The sequence below is a fragment of the Crocodylus siamensis genome, chromosome 6 (assembly GCF_052110815.1).
Source record: "Crocodylus siamensis isolate JL-2025a chromosome 6, ASM5211081v1, whole genome shotgun sequence".
NCBI classification, from domain to species: Eukaryota; Metazoa; Chordata; order Crocodylia; family Crocodylidae; genus Crocodylus; species Crocodylus siamensis.
In genome coordinates this window covers 54,113,722-54,139,000 of record NC_143400.1, presented here as the reverse complement: position 1 = coordinate 54,139,000, position 25,279 = coordinate 54,113,722, and the positions used below count along the sequence as shown (strand labels likewise).

General features: G+C 45.3%; 1 protein-coding gene across 2 annotated transcripts in view; it reads right to left on the bottom strand.

Moving 5' to 3' along the window:
* PCCB (propionyl-CoA carboxylase subunit beta) overlaps positions 1-23,502 on the bottom strand; it is a 47,618-nt gene extending 24,116 nt beyond the window's left edge. The window contains exons 1-6 of one of the 2 annotated variants that reach the window (XM_090051341.1): positions 18,695-23,502; positions 14,482-14,601; positions 10,607-10,675; positions 9,029-9,085; positions 5,830-5,943; positions 329-439 (exon numbers count right to left, since the gene is read on the bottom strand). In XM_090051341.1, the coding sequence (XP_089907467.1) occupies positions 329-439; positions 5,830-5,943; positions 9,029-9,085; positions 10,607-10,675; positions 14,482-14,601; positions 18,695-18,934 (711 nt within the window). In that variant the 5' untranslated portion in view covers positions 18,935-23,502. The remainder of the gene's footprint in view (positions 1-328; positions 440-5,829; positions 5,944-9,028; positions 9,086-10,606; positions 10,676-14,481; positions 14,602-18,694) is intronic. The other variant, XM_090051342.1, reaches the window with a different exon arrangement.
* Between the last annotated feature and the right edge of the window lie 1,777 nt (positions 23,503-25,279).

Below are 25,279 nucleotides of genomic sequence, written 5' to 3'. Positions count from 1 at the left end.
AGGAAAAAGAGTGGAAGGTGAAGAGCAAAATAGCTGATAAATAGGAGACAGGAAAGGAAATCTGGTTAAGTAACAAACAAGAAACAAGCTTACAGGAAAGAAGGGGAAATGTCTAGTTAGCAGAAGATATGCAGAGCATCTGGCAGCACAGAGAGCACAGGCCTAACAGCTGAATGAAACAAGAGTCCCAGAGACAGAAAAGTATTTCTGTCAAGGATCGGGGTCCTCACATGTTCAAAGAGCCAACTCCATCTACAACGTTGTGCAATTCTGAATCTAGATAAAAAGGCCAAGGATTCCAACAAGGGGTCAGATGCTACATCCTTACCTTCACCATGAATGTAAAATCCGTCAAGGCAGGCGAGTAGACTGCTCCACCTGCACAAGGGCCCATGATGAGAGAAATTTGCGGGACTACCCCCGAGCACAGAACATTTCTCTGAAAGAGAAGAAATGGAAGGAGACATCCCATGATACCAAAACCCTCCAGATTCTGAAATCTCTGCAACAAAAGTTTAGAAAAATCACATGGTAAAGAAGGAAAACTACCAACCATAATAGGTACAAGCCTGGGAGCGTTCCACCAGAATCCCCCGTGCCAGGCATGAGAAAAGACTGCCTCAGTTTTGCAGTAAGAAAACAAGAAATAGGACACAGTAAGAATTTCTTAATGCAAGGAATGGCTAAAACCAGTTTCGGGTTCTTTTGTCCCTCTTTTAATCCTGCTTTCTTGCCACATGGGCTCTGCATATCTGTGTTTGGGATAAAGATCATCCTTTCCTTCCAGTCTGTTGTGGCAGTCACTAGTCGCCTGCCCCTGCCTTTGACTGCTTCCTCCTGCATCACAACCATCCTGACATCAAGCCTTCAACATAGCCTGACATCTCAGAAGGTGACAATATCTTCACTTTCTAGGCAGCAATGGGTGCAATGAGTATGTCCACTTCTACACTATGAAATTTGGCCAGTCTAGCTAAATCAGCTGATGGAATAACAAGATCACGGCCCAAAGCCAACTGAGTTATGCCAGCCAGACCCCTGCTGTCAACTTGGCTGGGCTGCCAGGAGTGTCTTCTGTCAACTTAACTTGTCTTATTCAGGAAGGCGGTGCAACTCCAACAGAAAAAACCCTGTCACCATATGCCATGTCTCCACTGGGGGGCTCTGTCACAACAGCAATAGCAGCAAATGCTGGACAGAAGTGCTCGGTCTTCTGACCCTGCAGGCCAAATATGTGGCATAAGGCCAGTCCATGAGCTAGATCGGGTCCTGAGCTGCTCCCACCAGCTGGAGTCAGGCCCCATGCGTCTGGCTGAAATACTCATGCCACCCCAACCCACTGGACTGAGCCCCCTACCACCCTGTATGCCTGATCCAGTACACAGAGCCACACTATCCAGCCAATGGGGCTCCCCAGAGGTCCAAAAACTTGGCAGTGAAATTTCTAGACCCCTGGATCTGGCCCTCAGGTCAGAGGCTGAGCACCCTTGGTGTAGACAAAGCCTGAGAACCAGAGCAAGCTGCTTCTGCAACACTGCTTATCTTGACAGATCAGGTGACAACAGTCATCAGGTCAGTCCATGAATACAAACCTATCATATGACACTGTAATAAGTAACAGCAAATTACTCAGAGGCCGTGCAAGGAATCCATTTCTATTCTCGCCAAGGGGTTGCTAATTTAACCCCTTGTTTGTATCTTTGCCAGCTCTGTGCTTGAGCAAACAGTACAGCCCAGAAGAGACAAACCTGTTCCCCAGTTGCTTGCAGACACTCTAACACATAGGATGTTGAGTTGTGGGAAGAGAATATTTGTAATGGACAGAAGAGCTGGACTCCACTGGAATGCTGTCTGCCCCAGATCCCATTTCATTCACCTGCTTCTCACTTCTCTAAATAAGAGGTAAAGCCCTAAACTCAAAATGTATTCTGGAGGAGGAGACCTGCTGTGGCAGAACATGTGAGCCCCTTCAAAGCAGGGCTGCTCTCCTTTGCAAGTCTCCCAACAGACTGGATGAGTTTGGTTAGACCAAAGGTGTAATGCAGTGATTTGCAATGGGGTGTCATGACAACCTAGAAGGGCACCCTAGGGAGAGGGGAGATGAGCAAGATAAGGGGTTCCTCTTCCCCCCCCTTCCACTCACTGTAGCACAGGCCAAATGCCTCTTGCCCCTTCCTAGACCCTCTTCAAAGAGATAAGCAATAAGCACGATAATAAATTATTTTTTGGAATGGGATGCCCTCAATGCACAAGTTATGGACGGTTGCCTCAAGTCTAAACAGGTTGCAAACCACTGGTGTAATGACTGGAGTGGACAGAGGAAAGTATGAAGAGTGAAGGAAAGGCTGTATCTTCAGGTAACACAACAGAGGAAAAAAGCAAGAAACAGGGCATGCTGCACCCTGCCACTCCAAGATGCACACACTGCAGAAGCATCGAGGAGAACCTAACCTCTATTGGCTGGTCATGTTGCAGAAGTCTCAAGTCAAGAGGATCCACTTGGCTACAAGTGGCTATTGTTCCATGGCCTTTGAAAATCAAGCAAGACTAACAACTGAATGGTCAACAACACTCTTAACCTCAGGGTCTTCTTGTCATGCAGTTGCTTGCTCTCAGAACAGCCTCCCAAGAGTCCTGCTCTACCACCAAGGTAAATCCTTGTGTTGCAGGTCACTAAGACATGCCTGCTCCTTTTAGGGCAGAAGCAGCCTGCCAGAGAGCCCTACAGGCTCAGCAGAGCTCCACTGCTCCTGAGCAGCAGCCTAATGAGAGAATTAGCCAGCACCTGCATGTGGTCAACTGAGTGAAAGGAGGCAGGGCCCCGGGCACATATAAGCCACAGCGCTGCAGCTGGCAGGGGTTAGTTCTCTTGCATGAAAAGGCTGCCCTGAGATATCTGGTTGCCTGGTCTGCTGCCTGCAGGACTCCTAAGACTCCTGGCACTCATAAGGTACCCTGGGCTGAGTAGCCTGCTAGACTAGGGGAGAAGTTTGCCTTCTTAAAGAGGCAGAGCATGACCCGCATCATTATTGTTATGTTATAGCCTAGCGGCTGATGTTTGTGTTGTTGTTTGCACCAGTGGTTCAGGATGAGGCTGTCAGGGGAGGTGTGGAGGCCTCATTAGTGCCCAGAGGAGGCATGTGATCACATTGGGCCATGGTAGCAGTCAGCTCAGGGCTCGAGTAGTTACACAGCTTGTAAATGGAAGGTGTGTGCAAGCACACAAGGGGCCAGATGGCCTGGTACCAGAGGGACATAGTAGTCGTGGGGCCCCAACACCAGAGGGGTGCAGCAGTCAGGGGCCAGAGGGTCTAGTGACAGGAAAAGAGGGAGTGGAGCTAGTGCCTCAAAGCCAGGTCCAACACAGTGGGCCTAGGCTAGAAGGCCTAGCCAAATTAAAGGTGCAGTGGCTGAGTAGGCAGAGGCCCCAACAGTTGTATAACACCCATGAGGCATGGGATGTGGTATAGGGATGGCTTGGAGCCATGCAATTGGCCCATAAGGCTTAAGGTGTCCCATGAGGGACCGACTTGGAGCAGGACCTGGCAAGGGGCCCAAGGACCAGAAGGGTCTAAGAGGGTTCCACGGGACCTTGGCAGTGCAGAAACTCATGGGCAGCCTCCCTACTTACTACATTTCCAGGTGAGAAATAAGAAGGCTTTGGGCAGAGCTGGCACAGTCATGGAGCCCCGAGGGCATCACAGCTATGCCTGGGGACCCCACACCATGATACCTTGCATTCTCCATCAATATTGTTTCCCACCAATCAGAACCTTTGTCATAGAATCATAGAAAATGAGGGCTGGAAGCATGGGTGACTGGTGCCTCCTGAGTCTGGGGCGGGCACCTGCAGAAGCCGCCGGTGGCAGGGACAGGGCTGGCGAGCACCTGCAGAAGCTGCTGGCAGCGGCAGAGACAGCCCTGCCAGATGGGCCACATGCCCCCACCCCTGTGCCTCCCCTACCAGTTGTTTATGTTTGGAAGGGACTTTGGGAGGTCACAACTAGTCCAATCCCCTGCTCAAAGCAGGACCAGCCCCAACAAGATCACCCCAACCAAGGCTTTCACTAGCTGGGTCTTAACAACCTCCAAGGATGGAGATTCCACAACCTCTACTGTAACCTGTTCCAGTACTTCACCACCCTCCTAGTGAGGAAGTTTTTGCTGATATCTAACCTAAACTTCTCTTACTGCAACTTGAGACCATTGTTCCTTGTTCTGTCATCTGCCACCACTGAGAACAGTCCAGCTCCATTCTCTTTCAAACCCCCTTCAGGGAGTTAAAGGCTTCTATTAAATCCCTCCTCAGTCTTCTCTTTTCCACACCAAATAAGTGCAGTTTCTTCAGCTTCTTCTCACAAGTCATGTGCCCCAGCCCACAAACCATTTTCATTGCCCTCTGCTGGACTCTCTCCAATTTGTCTACAAGATTCTCTGCAACTTGTCAGCAGAATTCTGGATGTCCTTAAAATACAGAATCCACACCTGCCTTGGGTTTTATATGCTTTCTATTCCTCGTACAGAGACAACCCTCTATGTGGTGACAATCTGTGATCCTGCTATAAATGGGACAACCATTACTTTGGTGGGGGACCAGGCACTTTCTGTTGGAAGCCAACATCATCCCCCAGCTGCAATAGAGCAACTATGACATTTGTTCTGCTGCATTTTTTCTGTTCTGCTTCCCTGGTACATGGCTCTTTCATAACTGCTTCAAAATAAACAAACAGTCTCTGAGTCGGGTATTACATGCTGGCACCAGGATTTCTGCTTTCTGCCCAGGAGTCTCTGAATTCCAGTGTTGTAAGATGTTCAATTCCACCAGTGCTGCTCTTGCATCCCCTACCATTGTTTATGTTAGCAAACAAGAAAAAGAAATGTAACTTGTAGTTGGTGGTGGCATTCACACCCATCCAGAATGGAATCTCTTGGGCTTTGTTCTTGCATGTCTGGGGTTGCATCTGAATTTTGAAATATTTCATTGTAATGCACTGATCTTTTACATCCTATTATATCTAAAGTAACTTCAGCTTCGTAGCGGTCTGGTGCTTATTTTCACTGGTCCCTTTTCACTGGCTTATTTTCTAGAGATACTCTCTCACACTGTCAGATTGAGCCACGTTGCACTCCCATTTGAGTTTATCAGATATTTTCAACAGTGGGTAACACCTGATTCACTTCATTCTTCTCCTAACAGCCCTTTGCTCTTATTGTTGGCCAGCAGTCATGGATTCAGACAAGTAACTTCTTACATCAAGCTTGCATTTCACTACCTAGATTTCAAACCAGAAGTAAGGACAGCTCCGGCTGCATGAGAATGATTAGAGAGTGCTTGAACTGCTGACACAGTGAACAAAAACCTTAAGAGGCTGGGTATTCTTCCTGCCTCATAACAGAAGGGAGACACAGTCTTTAGAGAAGCAGGTATATCCCAGTGTATAGAGGGGAGTCTAGACCTCAGTGTGACTTAGGTACCTTTGGTATTTTTACCTTCCATAAATTGACTTTTCCTCTACCGTTATGAGAAAACCCATAATAAATATAAAAGTCATGTAGCATTTTCCAACAATATATCTCCAAGTACTTTAAGAAGGAAATAAGAATTATTATCCCCATTTTATAAATGGGAAACAGATGTAAAATGGGGATAATCAGGAACAGAACCAAGGCCTTTCAAGTCCCAATCTAGTGCTCTCTGACTATTATATGAGGAAGGAAAATAAAGACAGCATGCTGAAGTTTAACTACAACACAAAATCCAAATTAAAAGAAAACTTTTTTACATCTGTAGATGAAAGCATCTGCCAGCTCACCCAACAGGCTACTTACCAAGAAGATATCAGCATAACCAGCCAAAGACTCCACTCCCTCCTGGATACGGGCTCCTCCAGAGTCATTCAGCCCAATCACTGGAGCTCCAACCATGGCAGCTTGATCCATGATCTGGAAATAAATACAAACTCCTAATTAGGCCAGATGCAGAATTAATACCTGCCCAGTTTCAATTAAGAGACAAATTACATGTATTGGATTGCATTCCCCACTTCTATACTCCAAAATAACACTTCATATTCCACATGAAAAAATTGCAAAAAAAATCAAAAAATGGCAGCTAAAGTTCAGTGTCCAAGTTGAATAGCGCACATTAAAGGAGTCTTTAATTCTCCATTTTCAAAGGATCCTCCTGCCTCAAATATGTCATCCAACTTTTTGGCTAAATACAAGAACTCCTGCCTTATTTAGTTTGTATGTAAACCTCCCACGTTCACTACTGGACTCACGCAATGAATGTGGAAGAGAAGAGATGCATAAACGAGACAGCATGAGATCATGTCATTAAACACCATGTTGGAAAAACACACAAGGAAGAGATGAATAATGAATATGAAAGGTTTATTATAGGAAATGATGAGGGAAAAATATCATAAAAACATACTAAAAAGCCAAAGGCTGAACCTGGGTGGTTAAGTATCCCTTTTAGCCACATCGGTGGGTATTCTCATTTCATAGTTGGTAGGGTTGGAAGGGACCTGAGCAGATCATCAAGTCTGACCCCCTGCCGTGGCAGGAAAGAGTACTGGGGTCAAACAACCCCAGCAAGGTGTTTGTCTAGCCTCCTTTTAAGGACCCCCAGAGCAGGAGCCAGCACCACTTCACTTGGAAGTTGGTTCCAGATCCTAGCCGCCCTGACCGTGAAGTAGCACCTCCTGATATCTAGCCTCCTGAATCTACCCTCTGCCAGCTTGTGACTGTTATTCCTGGTCACTCCTGGCAGTGCTCGGGGGAACATGGACTCCCCCAATGCCTGCTGGTCCCCCTGACTAATTTGTAACAGGCCACTAGATCCCCCCTGAGCCTTCTTGTGGAGGCTGAACAGGTTCAGGTCCTGTAGCCTCTCCTTGTAGGGCCTGCCCTGCTGCCCCCCTGATCATGTAAGTGGCTTCTTCTGGACCCTCTCCATGTTGTCCACATCCCTCTTGAAGTGTGGAGCCCAGAACTGAATGCAGTACTCCAGCTGCAGCCTGACCAGTGCCACATAGATGGGGAGGATCACCTCCTTGGACCTGCTCGAGATGCACCTGTGGATGCATGACAAGGTACGGTTGGCCTTCCTGACTGCATCCCTACACTGCCAGCCCATGTTCATTTTGGCATCAGTGATGACTCCAAGATCTTTTTCTGCCTCTGCACTGATGAGAAGGGAGTTCATTATCCATATGGATGGCCACCGATCCTTTTTGAATCTTTTTAAGGTCTCAGGCATGGACAAACAAGCAAATTATGAAATCAAAAAATGGCAGGAGCAGCTAGCTCCCTGTTACTGGGCAGTGAATGAAAGCTAAACCATAGCAGTTTACATGTCAACAAAATAGGGATAAACCTTACTGCAGTTTAGCTTCTGCTCACTGCAGGGTAAAAGCAGGCACATAGTTATTACATGTCAGCTGCTCCATAGCAAGTCTCTAACCTTTTGATTTCCTAATTTATTCATTTACTAGCAAATGGCCAGTCATGAATGAGTGGGGGCAGGCAGGGCCAGAGCACTGCCACCCAGCACCCCACGGTGCCGCTGCTCTGCCTCTGGCTCTGTGGGACCCACCACACCTCCCATCCCCCGCTCCTGTCTGTCTGCAGGGGGGGCATGGCCACCCCTTGGATACAACAGCAAGGTCAGAGTTGAGGCAAGGCCAGTGCTGAGCTACCAGCACCCCATGCCACTGCTGCCTCCAAGGACCAGGGCTGGGGGCAGAGGGGGCGAGGCCAGTGCTGCTGGCTTCGCCCCCCTGTTCCAGCCCCTAAGTCTCTGCTGTCATGGCACAGCATGTGGGTCTGTCCGCACCGAGCACTCTGATTTGTTGTTTCAGTCAGAATGGTGATTGGCTGCCAAGACAACCAATCAGAGTGTGAATAAAGCGTTATGGACAGACAAACAGACAGACACACTAGGGGTTTTATTATATTAGAATCACTGAGACTGAGGGCATAGACAACCAATAGCAGCAAATTCCACAGACTAACTTTGTGCTGGCTAAAAGAGTATTTACCTAAGTTTGCATTTTTCAATTTCATCCCTTGTTCTATTACAAGGAAAAGTAAAGGATACCTGATCTATCTTCTCTGTACCATTCAGTCTTGAAAAGTTGCCATTTGTGCTCTTATTCAACTGTCTAAAAGCTAAAAAAAAAAGTCACGCTTCCTCCCTCTGCACCTGAAAGTACTCCCATGCCTCCGATCATTCTTCCACCTCAGCCTCCTAGTTCTGCTGCATCCTTTATGAGAGGAAACGCCAGAATCTTAACACAGGAATCTTGGTGAGGGAATTATATTTTCATATTCTTCTACGCTTTCTTAACGGATTGTAGATGTTTTGGGGGGGGCTGCTGTCATTTTAAATGTCTGTTGCAAACCAAGATAGTTTTTCACTGACCTGCTTATGGTGATTAGTTTTGACAATTTCTTCTTGGAGTGGTCAGGCCTCCTTTAGAATGCAGTGCTATTTGTGTGCAGCCCTCTAATAACCACTTGGTAGGCAGACAAGGGATAAGGAGTACACAGGACTTATTACCCATGGCTCAGAGGACCAAGGTGACTTCCAAACTGTACAGTTGTTGACTTTCAGATTACACTGATATGTTTTATTTTCCTAGCATAAATATGAAGCCTTAAAAGAACTGTTCACTACAACAGTTTTTTTCCAAGTCAGTCTATAATCCTATAACAAACACTATCTGGAGAACAGTCAGTGACTTCATGCAGGGCATTCTGTGGGTCTCTTGTGTCAGCCTTGCAGTAAGTGGAACAGACAGATCAATTCAGCAAAACTGCAGAATATCCAATAAAATTCAGTGTACCTTTGAGGATCCCCAGTATAACTCTTCTTATCAACTACCACTCCCCAAGTTACCATAAAGGAGACTGCAGTTTTCAACTTGTTACTGACATAAGTACAGGTCACTGAAGTAACACAAATCTTGTTCTTCAAGATATTAGCCTAACATTATTTACTATCTACTTGTCCAATATTCACCTTGCAGATCTTCTGAGCATGAGCTCCTGACAAACTTCCACCAAATACAGTAAAATCCTAAAAAAAGAAACAAATTTTGAAATCAAGTACAGAAACATTTCAATAACCAAATACACTTGCATTAGTCTTTCCAAGAAACTGCTGGGGGCAGATGCTTGGGAACTGATTATCCTCTTGGCTTTTCTCCAAAACAAACTCACAAATCAAAGATCATCTCACATTTTATATATATAACATTAAGTCATATAACATATATTTAACATGAAGTTCATTAATTATTTTAATGCAAAAAGTGTAACAGTAAACTATCATACATACTATACAGACATATCTTTTCCTTGTTTTTATCATTATCCATGACTCAGGACCCAGTGTCCTAGTTGATAGCAAAATATATGCAAACGCTGGAAGAGCCAGTCACTCCTCCAAAGAGCTTACAGTCTAAACAGACAAGTCAAATGAATAGTGAAAGGGAAAAAAGATGGACTGAGGGGGAAAAGTATTGTTAGGTAACCAGATAAAAATGACAGAGATAAGAAAAATCTTACAGGCAGTGTCTAATGTCTTTAACCCAAATAAAAACCTAATTTAAAAGAAAAATCCAACATTTATTCCATTTACCACTGTTCTTTCAAGTAACCCTACCCTTAAAAACAAATTTTCCTGCATATCTTCAGGCCCAAACTCTATCTAATCTCCAACTCTAAATTCTATCATCACTTCACTAACTGACAAGGTGTATGCACCTGTAAGGTCCATTCACACAGATCCAGCTGCAGGATCAGGGTTAAAGGCTGAATATGCTGTGAGCCCAACACATTGCTCAGTCATTTATCATTAATTCATGCCTTGATTACTGAAACTCTTCTCTCTTTAGGCTTCCTGAGTCTTCCCAGACTTCATCTCTCTTAAGATATCAGCAACAATTCATCTTACCCTGAAGTGATAACAGTTTTCTCACCTAGAAAGATATGCACCCCACACCTGGGTTCTTTAAATACCCTGACAAATGCCACTCCCATCTTCTGGGATGAACTCTGACTTATGTCTATGACTGCCTCTTTTTCACATCAGAGTTTGCCATCAACCTTTCCAGTCTATTCTTACAAGCAGGCCCCAGGGACACTTACACACTGCTATACTACGAGGGTCAGTCAGAAGGTAATGCTTTCTTTTTTCAGCTAAATACCATTAAAAAAATATTAAGCTTGAACAGAAAATTGTTGCTGACCACACAGCTATTTTTCAAGTTTCCTTCTCCATCAATGGACTCGTCCTTATTGAGCAGTAACTGTCATGTAAACCTCCAGCACTTAGCTGTCATCTCAGGAATGTTACCCTTGTGGTGTGTCCTTCATCCTCCAAAGCTGTGTGGAGGATGGGGCAGGACAGTCCACCCAATGAGATTGCCTCTGTGCTACCCAAGCTGGCATGAGAGTGAAACAGTGGGTATTATTATTTTAATTCAATGACCATTTTGAATAATGATGTAAATATGCTGAAGGACAGAAACAAGTATGAAGAGACTGAAAAAGTAAGATGCTGACTACATTTAAATGACAAAAAGCAAATTCATACCTGACTGAAGACATAAGCCAGTCTCCCATTAATCCTGCCCTGGCCGGTCACCACACTGTCGCCTGGATACTGCATGACAGATCAAAGCACATATAAATCAGAGCAGCAATAATGTGTGCAATTACGTCAAGTTCTGAATTTTCAGACAAAAATATCATTAGGATGCAACTAAGATGGTCTCTCTGGAAAGAACGGTCTCTTCCTCTACATTTAAGTGCTGCACAATGGACTTCAAACCTGCAAAGGATGTTTGGGTGCTACTATAACATAAATAACTTAAAACGGGTATATATCTGAGAACACTGTAGTTTTCTTTAAAAGACTTCAGGAAGCTTGGAATTAAGGCAATACTAAAAAAAACCCAAAAGAACTTGGCATCAAAAAAGGAAGGAAATGCATAGCAATTGTCCTTCACAGCATGTTCACAATGCTCTGAGCTGGTTCTCCAAAACAGGCCAATATTTAAACCTATTTAAACCCAGCAGAGTGCCGCACACACCCACTACAGAGGAAGGCAAAAACCCCCACTGTCCATACCAATCTGACCATGGGGTAAAATGCCTTCCTGACCCCAAATATGGAGATTGGTCTCACTCTGACCAGAGGGGCAAGACCTTCTAGTCCAGAACCTCCAACTTTGGTCCCAGCAGGAGCACTGGCCACCCCAGTCAAAATCCCCAGCCTTGGCTGTAGCCAAGACCCTTAAAAACACCCTGACACAGAGCAGAAAAGGTGGGGAGGGGGCAACCAGCAAAGCCCAGAAGCCTGGCAAATACCCGTGATAGAACATAGGCATGTTCTTCCTCTATGTCTGAGTGCTGTACAATGGACCCCAAACCTGCAAAGGATGCGTGGGTGCTGCTATGATATAAATAACTGTACAAACACATAAATAACTTTCATAAGCAAGTTTCTGACTGCAGAAATAATAGCTGGCAAGTCCTGACCTACCTTTGTTCCCAAGGGATGTTAACACTAAAGTCTAACATTGTTAGCATTAACCATCACCTTCCTTATTTTAGCGACTAAATGGGGAAAAGGCAAGGAACAAAGCTCTTGTAGTGTGAAAAAGTGACGGAAGCTAAAGTTGCTGTAGGGAAGGGGATGTGAAGGGACAGACAAGAAAGGGAGAAGAAAAAGAAAGAGAAGGATAAGAAGGAAAGGAATTAAGCTGCTCTTACCAGTTTGCTAACAAGAAGAATACAGAATTAGTTATGGGGGAAAGGGGCTTGCCCAGATGAAAACAACACCTGGAGCACCATCACCCTTCTCTCCAGTGTCAAACCTCAACTGCTCCCAACTTCCAAAAATAAAACTGAGTCCCAAACCTTCTGATAATACTGTAGTGCCCAAGACCCAAACTGTTACCTACCCACTGGTCCCTCCTGCCCCACCTCATCTCTAAAAAGTAGTCCTGAATCCAAAATAAATGGAAATTGGTAGTATAAGATTAATTTATAATCTTTGGGGTCCTAAAATTTAAAAGAGAAGCCTATACCAGATGGAAAACAGAGATCATCACCGTGGAGGACTATGCAGCAATAGCCTGCACCTATAGAGAGTGGTCTAGCAAAGCCAAGGCAGAAACCAAACTCAGGCTAGCCACCAGAATCAAGGATAACAAAACATACTTTTTCAGATATGTGGGAGGTCAGAGAAAGAACAAAGGCAACATTGGACCCTTGTGAGATCAAATGGGGCAGCTGATGTCTGATGCCCAAGAAAAGACCAATCCCCTAAATGATTACTTTGCGTCAGTTTTTCACATGCCCAAGGGGGTCACCCTGTCAGACAGGACACAAAACATCCAGAGAGCAGGAGATGGGCCCACAATTGCCATAGATCAAGTGAGAGAACACCTCGAGAGGCGATACATCCATAAGTCAGCAGGCCCGAACAGAATGCACCCAAGAGTCTTGAAGGAGCTGGCAGACATCACAGCACGCCCTATGGTGAAGATATTTGAGAATTTGTGGTGCTTGGGTGAGGTACTGGAAAAGAGCCAATGTGGTCCCACTCTTCAAGAAAGGAAGGAAGGTAGGAAGATCCAAGGAATTACAGGCCCAATCAGTCTGATGTCCATCCCTGGAAAGATCTTGGAGAAAATTATCAAGGGACCCATCAGCAACAGACTAACAGAAGGCAACCTTCTGAATGCCAGCCAACATGGTTTTGTTACTGTAAGGTCTTGCCTGACCAACCACATCTCCTTCTACAACCAGATGACGCATTGCCTGGACAAGAGAGACTAGGTTGATGTCATATATCTGGATTTCAGGAAAGCCTTTGACTTGGTCTCCCATGATGTCCTCATGCTTAAGCTGGGGAACTGTGGCCTCAACCATCTCATCGTCTGTTGGCTGGGGAACTGGCTCTGGGGTTGGACCCAAAAAGTATTAGTTGATGGGAGCAAATCAACATGGCGCAAGGTGACCAGTGGAATCCCTCAGGGCTCAGTACTCAGGCCAGTGCTCTTCAACATCTTCATTAGTGATCTGGATTCAGGGGTCTGATGCAGACTGGCAAAGTTTGTGGACAACACTAAAGTATGGGGCAGGGCAGTCACACTAGAAGACAGGCTGGGGATACTAACCTGGACACGTTCACAAGGTGGGCAGACTAAAACCTGATGGCATTCAACATAGAAAAGTCCAGGTTGCTCCACCTCGGGAGGAAAAACCAGCATCATACTTATAGGCTTGGCAGTGCTATGCTTGCTAGCACCATGACCGAAAGAGAACTGGGGATCTTGATTGACCACAAAATGAACATGAGCCACCAATGCAATGCCGTGGTCAGCAAAGCAAACCAAACACTGGCATGCATCCACCGATGCATCTCAAGCAAAACAAAGGACATCATCCTCCTGCTCTACTCAGCCTTATGGAGGCCGCAGCTGGAGTAATGCATCCAGTTTTGAGCCCCCCACTGCAGGAGGGATGTGGACAAGCTTGAGAGAGAGTCCAAAAGACAGTCACCCACATGATAAAAGGCCAAGAGAGCAAATGGCAGAGGGGCTGGATTTGATGATCTCGCAAGGTCCCTTCCAGCCCCTAATGTCTATGAAACTGATTTAATAGCAAATTAAATAGAGGAATCTTTCTCATTAGACTGGATTGGCAGGGCCTCATAATTTTGGGGCTCCTGATTCACCTTTCCAATTTAATGTGTTTCATACATTTACTTTGCTCTTGATATATTTGCATTCATGAACATGTACATGTATATTCAGGTGCACAGTTATATTTGCAGTAAGTTCCAGTCAAATCCTTAGCTGCTATATTTAATTTTTATGTTTATGCCCCTCTGTGATGCACCTGACACCTCTCACTATTTCACAGATGTGCCAAGGACATGAACTGAATCTGTTTTCATTGTACATCACAATGTCATTCACCAGCCACTCACCAGGATAAGCTAGCTTTGGCAGATGTATATCATGGACTTAGGTCATAAACACCACTATGACCATCTGGTCTGCTTGACATAACAGAGATTTCATACAGTAACTCCAGCATCAAGTTCAAGTCCATTCAGCCATAATTTTGTTTCATTTGTGGCCATTGCCAGGGCTCGTAACTCGTGATGTTTGAAGCATTAATGTGCAAGAGGCAAGGGTCAAGAGATTATCTGAATCAAAGAGGCATCCTTCAAAAAACTGAAATTCAATCCAAGGGAAGCTAAAAGAAAGATGCATGCCCTGCATACAACATAAAATGGAAATAAGGCGGGGCAAGGAGGAGAGTGAAAACCAAGCAGCCTAAGAAAAAAAAAATCAAAGTGTCTATAATGCCCCTCAGGAGCCTATTTGAGAATTGATGAATTGCTACACACTGAAGAATTAAAAAAAGAAGAGGAAATAAACATAGAAATACCTTATTTTTATCAGCCTCCATCCCAAAATCTGAACATCTGTGTTCCACAAACATGTCATATTCAACAAAACTGTCAGGGTCCAACAACAGAAGAACTCTCTCTCTTGCAGTCAGCTTTCCCTGGAAGGCAAGAAAAAACATTCAGTAAAATCACAATTTGATGAAGTTCCGACCTACTAGGAAGTTTATCCCCCAAAATATTACCTATTGATATATATTAAATATTCCATTAGTACTACCCTATACTTATTCCACTAAGCAGCTTCCCACAACATTTTAAATAAATGACATTGTGATGATTTTCCTTAAAAGAATCAGGATGCAAACCAGAGTGGAAAAGCATTATCACAGAAGGGAACATCAGGACAGAAGCAGCAAGAGGTTGAGGGGAGAAAGTCAGGGATCTTGTTTCTAACATACAATACATTAAAAGTTGCATGATATAATGGCTGTCTTGCTTTACACTGAACAGAGTTTATTTTCATATTAAGATGTTTATTATTTTCTCAAAGGCAACTGAAATCACATATTGTGGAATCCTTTCCTTAAATCAGTTCTCTCTCACAATTCAAACCATTTGGGGAAGTTATTACAATATATGACGCTTCAACAAATGAGAAAAAAAGAGACAAAAGAAACAAAGGAAAACATCAAGTTGATCAAGTTTTCAGATAAGCTCCATTGCTTTCTCTCCACCGCCTGTGCACTGGTGTGTGCAAAAATTTGATCAGCAGGAGGAAGAGTAGTAGAGGCTTGTGGTCCTATCTGGAGTTCAAGTTGGCTGATGATGTTATTGAGCAATGGACAAAGAGCAATACATTACTAAGCAGTTCCTTTTTATTCCCCTAAAAATAACCATGGCCAATCTTTCCAAAACAGGAGCCCAAAATTAAGCTCCTAGGTTTATACTTAGGCTCTAAAACCAAGATCAGTTTTTCAAAAGTGCTGAGCTCCCAGCAGCCACAGATATTATAAATGTTGATTCAACAGTATTACCTTTCATAAACTAAGTATTTCTTGATAAATCAATGCATTTAAAAATACAAGGATTGAGTGAACCCTCCCCCCTCAAAGTATCATACCCCAGTACTGACTCTTTACTAGACCAAGATCATTTTCTCTTGGAGACAAGCCAGTGAGTCTCAATTATGGTGCCAAAACATAGGCAATGGGACTACCACAGAGGCGGCAGAGTGAGCAGGGGATGCTGAAGAGGGTCTGCCCTGCTCATCACAGGATGTCACTCAGAGTGAGCAGGACATCAGCAGTTATGAGTACTGCAAGCCCTGAAAGTACCAGCCATTCCCTATACAGCAAAGGCAAACCCAAAGGTGCCAGAGTCAACAGAGAAAGCTGGAGGGCATGGAGCCAAAGCGTGACTGGCTGGATTTCCTGGGTAAACAGGAAAATCAAGGTAACAGCTTGGTAAGAGTTTGGCACCATTGAGTACATCAGTGTAATCTGAAACAGCCTCCTGGAAAGTCAATGAACCTGAATTCTTTGATCTCATCTTTCTGAAGTTCACGAGTCCAGCTGACTGCCTAAGTAGGTGAGAGGAAAAAATCCTTACAATTGATTCTGGCTAGATATCAAGCAGATGTAAAGTGCAAGAGTCTACCGCCAGCTGAAATAACAGTTGGCACCCAATATAAGGTGTAAAAGCCTCTGTGGTAACTGCTTCTCTGATATTACACACAGAGCCTGCTAGTCTGGGAAGGTTCAGGATGTCACAGAAGGGATGGGAAGATGGTGTAAAAAAGGTGGCTTTAAATTTAATTAGGCACAGAAGAACATTTTGGAGAGGGCAAATGTATGTGGAATAAAGAGCTCATCATTAACAAAACTAAAACCAGTTTGCTGGCAGATAACTAACAAAGTTTGGAGGAATTATTAAAAGTAGAAGCTGGACAAAGTCAAGGATTTTCATTTAAGTTTACTCCAGATCAGGGGTTGACAATCTACAGCCTGTGGCAAAAATTTGGCCCACCAAGCCATAGGACCTGGCCTGTGGGCATAGGGCTTCTCCTACTACACCACAGTGGAGCTTTACCCGTGCTATCATGACAGCAATTGCAGGCAGGTCCCTGTGCCCACCCTGCTACCTGCTTCTGACTGAAGCTGGGTCACTCCAAGCCACAGCCTGACAAGGCTGCCCAACTTCACATTGCATACAACTATTTGTAAAAGTCAGCAAATACTGAGAAACTGGTACAAACCAGATGGCATGGAGCTGACCTAGTAAGGTGCTGAGAAAGCCAGAAATGGGAGTAAATGTTTAGTTCTGATATCACTGAAATATGTTTTGATTGGTTTAATGGTATGAGGTTGTACCTCTTCTTGGGCATAATCTATGGGAATCCCTTAATGGAAAAGCGGAGCAGGGCTTAGACAACTTCATGACAAGGACTGCTGCTGACCCATTTTTTCCTGGGACACACATCAATACCTCTGAATCTTCACTGATCTGATCCAGAAAACCATCCTAAGCTGTCCAGATCAGCAAGTGATGTTGCCACCCCTATCACCATCTTGTCTAAGCCTCGAATAACTGTAAAAGACTCTTTACAACTAAAAGAGAAGAGATTCAAGGAAACTGTTAGTATTAAAGCCTTAATCCTTTACATTACAAAGGCTGTGACTGTTTTCCATTTCCCCATGTGTTTAATATAAGGTTTTAATAGCCATAGTTACAATGGAAGTAAGCCAGCAATAACCTGCCACGAAATCTCAAACTACAACTATCCCTTTAGCATCAGTACAGTAAAAAAAGGATTTCAAGGATATTTGATCTGTCACTAGACCTACAACAGGAGTCCCTTGCCTTCCACACCAGAGACTTGGGTTCAATTCCTGGACACTTATACAAAAATACAGCCTTGGAGGCACCAAATGTCTAGATCCACTCTGGCCTTTAGGGCACTGAGACAGAATCCAAAGGAAAGGTCTGGGCAGCCTCCACTCCTCCCAAAACTCCTGACTAGGTGTATGCATCAAAGGTCTGGGTGATATCTCCTGCATACACCAGGAAGGATCAATAGTTGCCAGAACAGACCTACAACAGGCAAATATTCAATATAACAGCATACAAGGCAACCATATCTGTTAAGGCTGTTAGCCATACAAAGGCAACCCTTTACTTGCTGAGGGAGTAATCATACCTGAATTACAGCAGAAACCATGCAGACCTATAATACATCAGATGGGCTATGAAGAGACATTGCATTTGTCCTGGGAAAATCCATATTGTCCCAAAGCAAATCATGATCCTTCAGACATTCACTTCCATTGCCCTGGGACAGGCCACAGTAGGGTCATGGGATAATATCTGCTAACAGCTTGCCCCTGAACACTGCAAAGCGTGTCCAAATGGATGTCCCAGGATTGCACTGTTGGATCACTAGCAGAAAAGCAGCAGTGCATTCAGCTGCTCACTAAACCCTGACTGTGTGTGTACAAGCCCATCCGCTCAGTGATTCTTCTGTTCCAGGAGAAACGTAGGCAGGAGTGGTCCTGGGACAAACACAACATCAGTTCATAGCCCAAGAAAAGTGATTCCCATACCCAGTTGCAAAGCTAGGCTCTTATTTCTCCTTTGGACTAACTGCCAAAGGCAGACGGCGCCTTTCAACAGCTCAGCAATGGAGACATGCTCAGGCACACCAGGGCATGTGAAGAGCTGAAGCAGCGGACATCTGGCACACTTGATGAACTTTAAGTGAAATCCTTTCCAGATGAGGAACCAGGGACTTGGGTTTTATTTTGCACTTAATGCACACAATGCAAACAGGCAGGCTAGCACAGGCTGCACGTTGACACGTCCTGCAAAGGCAACCTGAGCCCCCCCCCCCCGGCTCCTCAAACAGGGGGCCAAAGGCGTGATTTGCAGGCAACAGCGCCCCGGGTCACGTCTCCACTCCGTTCTGTGTTCCTTGCCGACGCAAAGAGCTCGAAGCCCTCACACTGCACATGCGAGGGCAAGGACACGGCTACTCGCTTGCTCCGTCACGAGGAGACGCCCAATAGCCGCGGCGGGTGCTCCTACAGCAGCGCTAGGAGCTGCGAGGGCAGGGGGGGTTCAGGTCCCCGTTCGAATATATCTGCCCCAAGTGGTCCCCAGGTCGGGCCCCAGGTAGCGGGACGCTGGGGGAGGGGCTAGGGGAACCTCGCGGGGGCGGGGCTTAGGGGGCAAGGAGAGGTCAGAGGGGGGCGATACCTCATGGGGGCGGGGCTGCTGCTCACCCGTTGGTGCTGCGCGTCGATGCGGCTCTGTCCGCCGCCCAGGAGCGCGGCACGCCGCTTCTCCTGGATGCGCTCGGGAACGGAGGGCGAGCGCGCGGTCGAGCCGGCCCGACACAGGCACAAGCGCAGGTGCGGAGCCCGCGGCGCCCACCGCCGCCACGCCAGCCTCAGCGCCGCCATCGCCGGCCCACAGCTCGACACTCGCCGTGCGCATGCGCGCGCCGCTTCTTTCACCCCCGCCCCGGCCCCAGCCCAGGCAGTGTCCGTGGGCCGGGCTGGGTTTCCTACCGTGCGGAGCGCGGCGCCCGGGGTTGCGTTTAAACCAGCTGGGTTCACTCGTCTCCTCCTCGCAGACAGGCGCCGCCTCTCCCGGAGAGGGACAAGACCACCCTGCCCCAGTCCGGGGGTCGGAGAGAGCTCTTCCTTCGGCTTCCTCTGAGCAGCAGCCTCGCCCTTACCCCAGCCCAGACTTTGAGGCCTGGCTTCCCCCGATGTGGAGCACGCCGCCTCGGAGACCTCTTCCTTTTCCTTCCGCTCCTGGGAAGGCGGGAAGTGTTTTCAGACGAGGCAGGCTGTCTCGGGGTACCGAGCTCGCAGACAACACTGCACGTTTGGGTTCTGGTTTTTGCTGGTCCCTAAGCATTTCAAAACATAACTTAGTTTTTTCCACTGGCTGGAAACGAAACTGTAGGAAATCGATTGACTGGGAAATTGCGGAACAAGAAGTTATCCGTAGAGTGGATCAGCTCAAGTATTCGGCCCAGTAACAAATACCACTGTCAGAAAGCCTCTCCTTTTGCCTGTGGCTTGAGTGCCAGTCAAAAGTAACCTGTAAGAGACGACAGTCGGGATGGAAATACAGACCATGGCTCTTGGTAGAGACTAGACTACCAATTCCTACCGTATCATCTGGATTAGTTTTTATAATTTGATGTCCCTTGATGGGCTATTTTTCTCTCTCAGCCACTCTTGAGCAGCACTCTCCTTTTTCTTCTTCTCTACCCTGTTTACTCTAATCACTGCTTTCTCTGCTTCCTTCAGGCCCTCCAGAGCATCTGATGAAGTCAACTGCTGCTTAGAAAGAGTTATTTTGTATGAGGTGCTACCCTGCCTAGCTAACTAGCTCTCTCTTACCTCAATTAGACAAGGCAAGTTGCTTCGCTTCAGTGAAAGCTATCCCAAATATAGAGAAAACTCACCTCTTTGCTTCCTTTCCAGTTCAGTTTTTCCTCTGGAACTTCTATTAACCTTTTTTCCTCATTTTTCCTTCTTTTTTTAGATAGTTGAGATTAATATTATGCATATTTTTGGAGGAAGGAGCTTACCCAAAGGAAGAATATTAACCTTTTTTTATGTCAGGCAGAAGAAAAGACATATAAGCCTCTTGATCAGGATGGTGGATGGAGGCACACAGAGTGAAAACCCATGTCTCAACAGAAAACCAGGTGTTGTGTAGACGGAACAAAAAGCTGTAGTGCTAGATATTAGTTGGTGATGCAAGGTTTATATATTTCTTTATATGTACCATTTGGAAGGCATACAGTGCTCTACCCATCCAGGGCTACTGTGCTTACATCAACTAGCTAATTTGAAGCTAGCCTGGAGATGTTTTCACAAGCAGCAGTTAATGCAGTGTAAACATTCTCTGAAGCAAACTGGTTGGGGAATAAGTACTATAGTTAAAATATTCCACCAATCCTAGCAAGAGAAAAATGAAGGAGACCACACTATAAATTGCACTAGGGCAAATATTCCTGTTTTCATCAGGACAATAGATGAGGCATTGCAAGAATGGACTTGATTGCAGCAAGAAGTTTCTCAAAGAAAAAAGTTGGTACCAGAATCTTGCAGGATTGGAATATAATTTGAGAAGTGAAGCCACTTAGAAGTAGTATTGTTTCCTTAGAATACCACAAGAAAGGCTTTCCCATCATAAGTGCTTGGAGTTTAAAGATGAAATGTTTTATAGGAGTTGAGAGCAGCCAGTAGGTTATGAGGATGGGTATCCTGGAATTATACCAGACAAACTGAAAAAAAGAGGTTCTGAGGTTACTGATTTTTTTTTAAACTGTTGGATATCTTGGGATTTCAAAAGCCTTATCCAAGCTAAAAGGAAAATTGTATTTCATAACCTGCATGCAATGTGCACTGGAAATGTGGTAATGGAAATGTGATACTTTGCTTTACCAAAAAGGTCCTCCTAAGACCAGAGTAGTCCCTATCTCATGGGGACACCAATGCAGCATATCACTATGGATGTTCTTGGGCTTCTGCCAGAGACATGGGGCTGGCAATCAGTATACTCTTTCACAAAATCACTTGAAACTTATCTGGTAAGGAGTTGAGAAGTGTTGATAGTAGTAGAGGTGTCTAGTGAATTATGCACCAGATTTGGGGTCCCAGGTGAATTCCAACCAGATCTGGCTGCTTTACTACTCCATCCAGAAGGAGCACAGACCATCTGCAGATGCTTTCCTCAGCCTGACAAAGAGTACTTGTACCAGAAAGCTTGTGAAGAAGAATTTTTTCAGCTATTTGAGCTGGTCTAATAAAAGATATTGGATTTACCCAAAGAACCTTGTCTGCCTAGGTCCTTAGACCAACACAGCTACAACCTAAACCCCTGAAACATGGAAGATATTGAATTTTGCCATTTGAAATGGAAATTACACAACATGAAAGAAGCCACCCTCAACAGCGACATATATTTTCTAAGCCTATGCAAGAAACAACATCATTCCCAGAGGACTCTTTCTTGCATACATACTAGCTTCTGGCTGCTTTACTACTCTATCCAAGAAGAGCACAGACCATCTGCTGATGCTTCCTCAGCCTGACGAAGGGTATTTGTACCCAAAAGCTTGCAAAGAAGACTTTTTCTAACTATTTGAGTTGGTCTAATAAAAGATATCAGATTTACCCAGATAAACTTGTCTTCCAACCAGATCTGAATTCAAAATGCTTCAACAAGTAGTGAGATTGTAGAGCTCTGCAAAGCTTGCACCACTCATACACCCCCATCCTTGGGATAATGGAAAGGTTGAACAGGACTTTAGGGGTTTCGTTTGTCCTTTGTAGGACCGTGCCAGAGAATTGGGATCAATGTATATACCTTCCTTGTTGGTGGTTTAGAGAACAGTTGTCAGAAGCTATACATGATGTACCCCCATCCAGCACTTTGTGTTTGGGCACAAAGGACCCAGATGCTATGATCACAGTATAGGTAGTCTGTATAGTGATGACTGGATTCAATAAATACAGACATGTGTGAATGAGAAGAATATACTTTTATTTGTGGAGTGGTATGCAACATCTACAGACACTTTATTTGTCTATAACTAATTAACTGACTGATAACTACTACCTAACAAGCTAGCTGCTACCTAAGAGGGCTATTTCCCAATTCCAAATCTCTCAGCATCCTGATAGGGAGCCTCTCTAATTTATAACTTCTATCACTACAGTCTGGAACAATCATTAAAGTGAGGTTGCTCTCGGAATCGTCATGTTAGAAAAGCAACCCAAAGGACAGGAGCTGAAGATTCACAGCAGAATCAAGGAACTGGGGACTAGGCTAGCCAGAAACCAGGGCAGAAATGGGAGACATGAGTAGGCAAGAGCTACAGCAGGAACTGGAGACAAAGTGCTGGATACACAGTCCACTTACACCAATGTAGCCTATCCTCATATTGGTATAAAAAAGAAGTGGACATACAATGTGTATGTCTGTACCGGTGCAACTGACTCAAATCTGGCATAGAGTTAGCCCAAGAAAAGTCAGGGAGAACTGCACATGTAAACTACGCCACTGTAGGTTTTATGTATTCACTTCTATCTTATTTGTTCAGTTCAAGCAGTCCACTGTATTACAGGCTTCCTCACAATCTACTGATAAGACACTGTAGTCATTCCTACTGTGGTCACTACTGTAACAGAGCTGGTGATCTGTCCACTCTCAGCACTAGTGTAGTTTATATTGGTGTACAAAACTGCTCAAATATTTGTTGCTGTCCCTAAGAAAAGGACATTTGAACACTGACAGTCTTGAATTACCTCCAGCCCATAGCCAAACAATTTGGTGTGGGTAAATCTACAGTTGGATTGACCACCCAGAACATGGGCATGCTCGTGGACCATCCAGCCCATCCAGAAAGTGCTGGCACCATGCATTCTCAGTCTATCCAGTCCACAGGTGGTCATTGCTGGATTTGTCCATATGGATTTCCAAACTGGTTTGGGGCCATCTTGGAGCATGTTGATTGCAAAGGTTACTGCTTCACTGTGCTGAAGAAACTGTAGATTCCTTGGGTCAATTCAGTCCTATGACTACCAGACGGTCAGGCAAGGTCCACAATGCTGGGATGCTTTGGAAGGACAGCTTTGTCCTCTTGATGATGGGAGGAACGTTTACCCACATGCTTTCAGCATTGCACCAGAAGACATCACAATCCCTCCACTTCTACTCTAGAATATGGCCTGTCCCCCCTCCCTTAGCTTGTGAAGTCCTACACTGAATAGACCAGGAAGGAGTGGCCAACTGTCAGCTGCATAGCTGCTGCATGGCTTATGGAATGCACTTTTGGACATCTCAAGAAGTGGTGAAGGGCATTGGGTGTATACCCAGATACATTACCTGTTCCAGATGACCATTGTGGCCTACATACATGAGGCCAGGAGTCAGTCTGTTACAGAAGTCTGGATGGTGAAGGCCAGAGGTTTGTGGGTTGGTATCAAACTCTAAAGAATGAGAATCACAAAAGTTTTTTTAATGAGATAGGCCTTAGCAAAGTATTGCAAGTGCTTCTGAAGCACTGGGTGGGAGGATGGGGCATTAGTATAAATGTATTAACAAAAGGACTGGACAATAAATATCCTTATTGTAATAACTGTGTCTTTATGAAAGACTAAGACAAAATGTACAGGGCTCCAACTTTTAAAAGCAAAGTTCTTATCAAGGGGGATTGGATTTAGGGTGTTTTCTGGAACTCTGTGCATGGCAGGTGGTAAAGAGGGGCAGAGGGAGTGCAAATTGCATGTTTGACCTTGTCCTGCAAACTACATGTCATTAAATGAAGAAGGGTCTTTGGGGACTGTGGAAGATCTCGCCATACCAGGGATCTTGTTGTAGAAAGTTGCAGTCTCTCTGTCAGGGCCTAATAGTCCCCTTTAGAACTCACCTGCCATGTCTTGAATGGAAAAAGAAAACAAACCAAAGGAAGATGTAACCTGGGAGGAAAATCAGCTGATTGCTCCTGCAACTCAGTTGGCTGTCTCCGCTTCATGGAGCTCCACCATCCCCATCCCGTGCCCTTACCACTCCAGGTTTTTCAGTGTAGATGTTAATTTCACATTTTATCTCCACTTTATTAGTTCTCCCTTCATAGGGATAGGGTCTGTGAGTCACTCACTATCTTGTCAGCCTTAGGACACAAGTCCTCTGGACTCCAGGGCTTCCTATTAAATTCCCATGCTCATGGGCCACAACTATAAAGTCTCTCAACTCCTCTTCTGGGTAACTCGTCTGTGTTCGGCTTTCCCCAAATACACTCATTCAGTCTCTGCTTTTCTTCTTGGTCTAGATACTCAAAACAGAAGTCCCGCACTCACCATCCCAGATTGGTGTAGGCTTTCACGCAGCCTGTCTGTCCCCTACCTTTCCACAAGTAAGTCCGTCTCAGTTATCAGGAGGTGCTACTTCACGGTCAGGGCGGCTAGGATCTGGAACCAACTTCCAAGAGAAGTGGTGCTGGCTCTTACCCTAGGGGTCTTTAAGAGGAGGTTAGATGAACACCTTGCTGGGGTCATTTGACCCCAGTACTCTTTCCTGCCATGGCAGGGGGTCGTATTAGATGATCTACTCAGGTCCCTTCTGATCCTAGAAACTATGAAACTATGTAGCTCTTTGTCATCAGTGGTCAATACAGCTAGATAGGACACCTCCGTGCGATTTTACAAGCTTCTGCTCACACTGCTCCCTCTTTGGGGAACCAAGTACTGACTAGCCGCAGCTTTAGCTTCTGTTGGGTGGCCTGACATGGCTCCCAATTTGCTGCTCTGCTGGCTCCTCCAGCTGGTTCTTTCAATTATAATCTATGACCTTCTGCCCAGCTCTGTCGCTGTCTGATCTCACTGCTGCAATAAGTTTCTCTTCCCCTGCTGCTCTTTGGACTTCTTGTGATGGTGCACTTGCTGCCTTGTCACAAGGACAAAGTGATGGAGTAGCATCGCATGGGCCAGAGGGATCCAAGATTCCTGTAAAGTGCTGTGTTCCCCAGGGAGTAGGAGTTTGAACCTGAAGTGCAAAGGCCCGGATCTGGAGAAGAAAGCTCGGGTTCGAGGTGGGAATGCCTGAACCTGAAGTGGGAATGCTTATGCCTGGGGAAGGAAGGGCCTGGGCATGAAGAACAAAGCAGAGCACTGCTTCAGTCTGCCATGTGAGGATGGCTATCAGAGACTGCTGTCTCTGTCTCAATACAGAGCTTATTGGCTATGTACAGACAGTCAAAAAGCCCAAGGTTGAATTGATTAAATCTTTACAGGTTAGTCTCAGCTGCATAGA